Consider the following 7,712-nt stretch of genomic DNA (forward strand, 5'->3'; position numbering starts at 1 on the left):
GAGTTTGCCCTCACCTCCTGTGAGCCTTCAGGGAGGGCTATATCTATCTTGGCATGTCCCCGGGTGTGTTGGAGGTGGGAGTGACTCATTAAGCAGGTGTGAGCATCCACTCCCATACTGCTACATGCCAAACAAGAGCTCTTCAGCTCATAAGCTCGTGCAGGGGAAGAATCATGATGGCAATATAGCAAACACATCACAATAAATCTTTGCACTGGACCAGGGCCAAGTCACAAGGATAATGAGCTGCTATTTCCCCATTATGCTCACTCTTGTATTCATCAGAGGTGGAGTTTCCAAACGTTCATCAACCCATTCAAAGGTTGTGGCTCTCGCTGACATCTTTATTTGAGTTCCTCATTATAAAGGGGAGTGAATTGTTGCCCAGTTTGTTCCCGGTGAGGGGGAACAGAGAACAAGAAGCAACGCAGTTTTAATTTTAAAATTTTCTGTGTATATCATTTAAACGCATTTGTTTAGCTGACATTTGGTAATAATAACCTGAGAAAGCTGGTTACTACACTGCAGAGCACTTGCAGTGGAGTCATCCATCTGTTGTGGAGATGGCTCACTTTAAAAGGGAAGGAGAAGCAGAGTTGTTTTCAATAAGTTCATGTCTTTGTTAGCCTTGGATGCCTGTTGGCATCCAAACGTTTTAGCACCACTTAGATTTTACTGGAGCAAAATTAGAAGCCTCATCTAAGCTGATATTTAAAGGCTTGGCCTATATATGATAGAGGATGACTCATACATTGCCATTATATTCAGTACATCATATAGCGTTTTGGTGTGTATAAAGGATATATATATATATATAAAATATATACAGCCTAAAATGGATTACATGTTGGAGTAAATAATAATAAAAAAGCTTACTATTATATATATTATAGCTACCTCACTATCTGCACACCAGAGCAAGAAACGCACATATTTTTGCTCGGAGTGTCTAATTTTACATAAATAGGCCATCTCTAAATGGCACGCAGTGTATCACGACTTGGTGGAGTCGCGCTGTTACGCAAAACCTTTTTTTAAAAAAAAATGCAATCTCTTTGCCCTCTGTGAGCAAAACACGAATGAGGAGATACTTTGCTTGTGCTTTCATATTATTGCCAGAGATTGTAGTATAGATGCGGGCTGCACGATATGCGGGCAAACAAAAGCACACGGCGCACATTGAAAGCGCATTAATAGTTCCGCCTCGGGGTTGTTTAAACAGGAGTTGGTGGCGACCAGTCAGCCAGCGGCAGGTCACATGTTGCAGCGTCATTGTGTAGTAAAGTTACTGTAGTTGCAAGGGCTCCTCATTTCAGCTCCAGAGGTCTCTCATCCCGTGGTGCTACTGCTGCTGCTGCTGCGTTTTCAGCATGCGACAACTTCAGTTTCAGACGATATCACCAAAGGAGCCGCGCAGCCATGGGAGTGCATTACCTCATCCATGCAATTTCCACCATCAATAATTTAATCTATTTGCTCCAAAGCTGAAGAGATATCCTGAAGCTTGTCGGGAGATCTCAGAGAGGAAAATATCGCTTAAGTAAATTACCCAGGGAGTTGTCCAAAACATCCCAGATGACACTGTCCTGTTGAATGGTCTGTTTTACGACTGGGCAGTAAAAGGTATGTGCGTCTATTTATTTCTTCGATAAGTTGTTTAAAGCACTTTTGCTTTGTTTGATGCTAATTTGGGGGGGAAGACAGAAGTATGTGTGTGTGTGTGTATGTGTATGTGTGTGTGTGGTGCTGGGGGGGGGGGGGGGGGGGGGGTGTAGGTGGGAGGGAGAGAGGGAGGGGGGGGGGGATCTAAGAGTAGCTCGATCAAGTCCGGTTATCCTGCGAACAGACAGCGCCGCAGCCCGAGAGGGGATATGTGTAACCTTATCCTCCTGTTCATTAATAAAAAACGGAGTTATTATGTTGATTGGGTTTCCAGAGGAAAGCAAGGGGCTCAGCAGATGTAATCTCAAGAAAGAAAACGACTGTTGTTTCATTATGATTAGAGTAGCCCGAGCAATGTGACTGCTTATTATTTCTTTTAGATAACAAAGTAGAAACAATCCAACATGTGTCTGCGTGAAATGAGCCACGTCTGAACGTCTAATAGCAACTTTACGCACATAAATAGCTCAGTAAACCCTCTGTTCAAAGTCTTAATTTGCGTATCTAACCTCCACTGTGTACAAACAAAAACTTAAAACCATTTTTGCATTGCTGTTTTGAAAGGAAGGAGAAAAAAAACTTTGATGAACTCATTAAGACTTTATAGGAAACCCGAGACCTAAACGTCCAGCTACGCCGGCCAACATACACGGTTGGGTCTCCTTGTGTGTGCTTGCACTAAACTTCAAATTACTAGCCAGAATAGATTAAAATAAAATCCCCTTTACAGTGTGGTTGAAACCTGCTTCATGTGAAAATATTTTGTCCAAGAGTTTATGTGAAGATCACAGCAGTACATAAGAGGTAGAGATGATGGTTTAATGATGATTTAATGATGTACTTTCCAAAAAATGCAAACGAGGGCCAAATGTCTTGTTAGACTTATGACTAAATTGCACATAAGTGAACTTTATAGCCTGTTTACAATTAGGCAAAACAAAAACAGGAAACAAGGAACTCTTTGTGGCCTATCTCTCTATCTCTCTATCTATCTATCTATCTATCTATCCATCTATCTATCTATCTATCTATCGTGTTTCACAGGCGGGGAGAGGTGCGGATTGGAGGGAGGGAGAAAAAGAAAAAGCGCCCATCATTTCACGGTCTCACACGCCATCTAGTGCAATAATTTGGGAACTGCAGCGGCCTTCATTTGAAGCTGTTGGTGCATTGGTGCAATTTCAGTGACTAGGTTTCAGGTTTGGTTATTCATGGGTTAAAATGAACTCAGGACACCAGAGATATTCTTCAACAAACTCCAGGTAGCTGTGGAAATGTTGAGGACATTCATTCTGAGAAGTAACCTTCGTTGCACAATTAAGAACAACCACGTAGCCCCAGATGAGAGTCGATATGTTGTGTTCTTTCAGTCGTCCACTGTTGCACTCAGTGTGGGAGGGAAGCAGCAGCTCATTAGGATAGCATGGATCACTCAGCAGCTATTTGAATGCCTGGCTCTATGTGGCAGTGGCCGGGGTTGTCCTGGAGGCCAGGTATAATCCCTTAGTGATGCTCATCTATTACTAAACGGGCCCTGAAACTGTGTCAGATTGAAAACAGATCTCAAGGAAGCAATTAAGCGTCCACATGTGTCAGCCATTACTGCAGACAACTCTAATTGCTTTTTTTTTTTTAAAGTGCTGCATTGTGGCACACAAGAGGTCTTATATCGTGCCTGCATGTTTCTTTTTTTCTTCTATTTTGAAAGCTGAACATTTGGCATGGTGTGCAATACATGTTGAACGTGACAAAACATGTTGCTGTGTAAATAGCTCCAGTTGATGCGGTTCATGAGAAATTGAACAAAGAGGGATGCCCACAAGGGAGCGGCGGTAGACACAGAGAAGAAATGTTGCTACAGGTCATACATTCCCATTGAAAATTTAACGGCCACATTTCCCTCTTTCATCTCTCCTGATTGATGTTTATTTTCCCTTCTAACGGTTCCTAAGATATTATGTGGTCTTCAAGAGAAGATGAAGCCATAAAGTGTGCTGGGGAACGCATGATAATAACTAGTCCTTTCATGCTTTGGAGAAACTTTTCAGCATCTGTCAAAGGAAGCATTTATCACTTTAATCCCCACCTGGCGGGCAGAATAAACGTGAGGGTAAGTTACATATCACCGCCATACAGCCGTGCTCTCAAAGCAGACGAACAGGTGGTCATCTATTAGAGTCCACACACTCACTTGCTCCTATTGTTCTGGGTGTTTCATGCTCTGGGTGTACTGTCGTGAATTTAAAAAAAAGCGTTTGAGCAGCAGTTATTGCAGGCTTTGTTTTCTTCCACTCCATGTTATTAGCTCAGTGCTCAGCTTTGAAGTGATTTACCTTGTGGTTAAAAGCAAAGACACCCCGGCTGCCACTCACTTTCTCTCCTGAGTTTATTATCTGATAGACTGATGAACCTAAGATTGGTTTTAATTGTATTTTAAACAGCACCTCCTCTGTCTGACAAATATTTTAATTTGGGAGCATCTAACCAAGCTCAAAAAGCTGATCCAGAGGCTCCCATAATTTCATTTAAACATTCCAGCACTTCTCCTTTGCTTTATTATTCATGCCCATTGTGTTAAGTCGCAAGCCGCTTTTTTTATTAACTGTGAAATCCAGCAGTCCACATAAAATCTTCCATCACTGGATGTATAAACCAATCAGTTGTCACATTTAGCCTCTAGTAGATATAAGCCAGAGATCCACAGCCAGTCCCACAGCAATTAAATGATTCATTGGCTTTATCGCATTTTAACAGGATGTTGATTGAGAACATAAGCCATATTGATTGTCCTGATGGAAACAGGAAATCACAGAGATAGAAATAAAAATCATTTGTTGTTCCCGGTGTGAGGATACCCGGGGGAATGGCATGCAATTGCACGCTGTTGAGTGGCATTACCCCCAGCAACCTCCTCCCCTCCATCCTCTCTCCCCCCTATGGAGACCTGGAAGAGACGTCATCTGTGGTTGTTATGCTGCGAAATGACGCTGGCACTCTCTCCACCCCCTGCTACTGCAATATTACCCCTGTGGTCTGTTACGGAAGATGCAGCACTTCGTCTGCACCATTTCCAGCATGAAGTTTGACGCCTAACAGTAATCAGCCCCTCTCCCTTCATTTCCCTTCATGTGGAAGTGGAACCATTTGTGGGTGATGCTGATGATAATATCAGCCTAAATGCATCCTACACATAAAGCTCGTGACTACTGGCCTCAGTCCCGTAAAGCCTACATGATATTCTGTGCTTGGAAGGCTCACAGAGAAATCTTATTATTAGAATCAGATCCTTAGCAATATTGAGGGCTTAATCTGCTTGGTTTTGCATGTAATTAATAAAATTTAATGAAAACTGGATAATCAGCTCCTTATTCCTTGCTTTGTCCTCATTGTTGTTTTAGTTAGTGAGAGGAAAAATACCCCCCCCCACCCCCAACACACACACACACACACACACACACACACACACACACAACCCCCCCCCCCCCCCCCCTTCCCAAATCTCCCTGCAAACACATACAAACCAGCCCCTCCCCATGCCCTCCCCCTAACACACACTCACACACTCTGGAGGAGCGCGTCACTGAGCTCTGGGAATGAGTGGCTCATTAAGAAGAAGGATGTGATATTCTGAATAGAGACTGTGAGACTCCCAGCACATCTATTTTTAGATGAGATATCTCTATGGCAGTCACCGCGGTGTCGGTTAATTGCAGCCACGGCCCCAGATACCAATTAAGAATGAAACAAATGCTTTTAAGGTGGGGTTCGCTCCTCCCTATACTGTAAAGGTCCTCCTGTCCATGAGTGGAGGCAGGGAGTGTGTTTGCTGGGCTGTGTTTTCTTGCATCAGGTTGGGACATGCAGAGTGCAGTCAAAGCATCGGCCAGGCTATTTTTAAATGAGCCCCTGTGGAAAGCAAGATCTAGATTTTCTTTTCATTATGGTTGCTTTTATATCTCTGGCTGCCGGATGTCCATCAATTCATTGATTTGCTGTGAATCTTAGAGCTCCTCAAAGGTAAGGGATGCATATGTGTTCAGGCGTTACGCTGGTTAAGGATGTATGTACAATATTTCGGCTACACCTGACTCGCTGTGGGTCTTTCTTTCTTTTTTTTCTCCTTCCCCCTTGCATGCTTGCTTATCTTGTGAGCAGCTCTCCGGAGCCTCGAGATTGGTGCTTTACAGTGTGGGAAGGATGACACATCTTTCTGTCATTCAGTTTACTCGTGACATCGTGTTAGTTCATCCTGCAGTACTCTCCTCTCCATCCACCTGCCAAAAACAAACAGTGTCCCTCAACAAACTACTGCCTCCCATTCATGAAGGTTTAGTCTTACAACACAGACCGGTTATGTTTTTAAGATAATACTGCAGCACGTGTTTGTCAGAGCTGACACAAATACCACGTTTCCACTAAGTGCTGTCCACGTCAGAGTTTCCCCTCAGTGTTGGTAATGGTGATTGGGGGGTGGGGGGGGGGGATGCCAAACTCAAAAGATAATATATGAGCTTTATGAAAGGTTTTTGCTTAGACAAACACACAAAACAAACAAAACCATATCCTTTTGTCAACACACACATGGCCTTTAGATCCAAAAATACGTCTGTAATTTGCTGCCTGGCAACTGTATATGAATATATCACAGAAATCAAACAATATAGGCACATACTCGCCCCAATAAACATGATGTTTAAGAATATAAAAATCAACCATGACGCTCAAGTTTTTAAAAAACAGGAACTTTAAAAACCGATCAGACAATGAATGGCAGGTTTGGCCATTATAAAACTATAAATCCTTGCTGTAAGGATGTAGTGACATCTATTTTTGTAATCTTATCTTTTGTAATAAACAATCTCTCTGATGCTCAGCAGCACAGCTTTTGTGTATCGCTGCCAACAAATAAAAATCTAAGCCAGACCTCACATAGGAACAGGATGATTACAGTTTGCAAACAATTTGAAAACACTGATGACATGGCGCCAGTATCAGTTTAATAAAAAAACATTTTGTGATTATTCCAAAGCTACAGCACTGGCTCCCTTTTTGGCTCACAAAGAAAGAGTGGAGGGTGTAAATAACAGGAGAGGCGTGAGCTGGTGTATTATGGATCAAAAATAAGCCAACCTCATTGAAAATGCTCTTTGACTAATTGTCTTGTTCTCTCTCTCCCTCTCCCTTCCCTCTTGTTTTCTGTCTTTCTTTGCCCCCTCCAGTTCCACCAGGTTAGAAGAGTGATGACCATCCTGTTCCTTACTATGGTTATTTCATACTTCAGTTGCATGAGAGCTGCGCCCCTGAGAGACGCCCCGGGCATGCGGGGCCATCGGACGGAAGGCTACTTGGGCGCTGCTGCGACAGCCGCACGAGGCCATGGGACTCCACAGAGTGGTGGTGGGCCAGGCCAGCGCGGGGAACTGCCCTCACTCACAGACACGTTTGAGCAGGTGATAGAAGAGCTGTTGGAGGTGGAGGGAGAGGCGGCACAGCTGGGACAGGGGGCTGATAAGAGCCAGGGAGGTGGGGGCCCATCCTCTGTGGTCACCACGGAGACCAAGGATGTCGACCTGTACGACTCGCGGGTGATGATCAGCAACCAAGTGCCTTTGGAGCCGCCGTTGCTCTTTCTTCTGGAGGAATACAAAAACTATCTGGATGCCGCTAATATGTCCATGAGGGTGCGGCGACACTCCGATCCCTCACGGCGTGGAGAGCTCAGTGTGTGTGACAGTATTAGCCAGTGGGTGACAGCTGTGGATAAAAAGACGGCAATAGAAATGTCTGGGCAGCCAGTTACCGTCATGGAAAAGGTGCCTGTCCCGAATGGCCAGCTGAAGCAATACTTTTATGAGACCAAATGCAACCCCATGGGGTACACAAAGGAGGGCTGCAGAGGAATAGACAAGCGGCATTATAATTCCCAATGCAGGACAACCCAGTCCTACGTGCGAGCGCTCACCATGGATAGCAAAAAGAAGATTGGCTGGCGGTTTATAAGGATAGACACTTCATGTGTATGCACATTGACCATTAAAAGAGGGAGATAG

The 7,712-nt window shown here is 44.0% G+C and overlaps 1 protein-coding gene across 2 annotated transcripts; it reads left to right on the plus strand.

Moving 5' to 3' along the window:
• The first annotated feature begins 6,887 nt into the window (after positions 1-6,887).
• bdnf (brain-derived neurotrophic factor) lies at positions 6,888-7,712 on the plus strand. Of its 2 annotated transcripts, XM_053319699.1 has the most exons (2): positions 6,888-7,166; positions 7,218-7,712. In XM_053319699.1, exons 1-2 carry the CDS (start codon positions 6,903-6,905, stop codon positions 7,710-7,712), a joined length of 759 nt encoding a protein of 252 aa, XP_053175674.1. In that variant the 5' UTR covers positions 6,888-6,902. The 2 variants fall into 2 exon arrangements, with proteins under 2 accessions (XP_053175674.1, XP_053175665.1); XM_053319690.1 differs by having other exon boundaries at positions 6,888-7,712.

Source organism: Scomber japonicus, chromosome 1 (genome assembly GCF_027409825.1).
Source record: "Scomber japonicus isolate fScoJap1 chromosome 1, fScoJap1.pri, whole genome shotgun sequence".
NCBI lineage: Eukaryota > Metazoa > Chordata > Actinopteri > Scombriformes > Scombridae > Scomber > Scomber japonicus.

Bases quoted from the DNA above. Each gene is read 5' to 3' on its own strand.
- bdnf (XM_053319690.1), top strand. From the start codon at position 6,903: ATGACCATCCTGTTCCTTACTATGGTTATTTCATACTTCAGTTGCATG.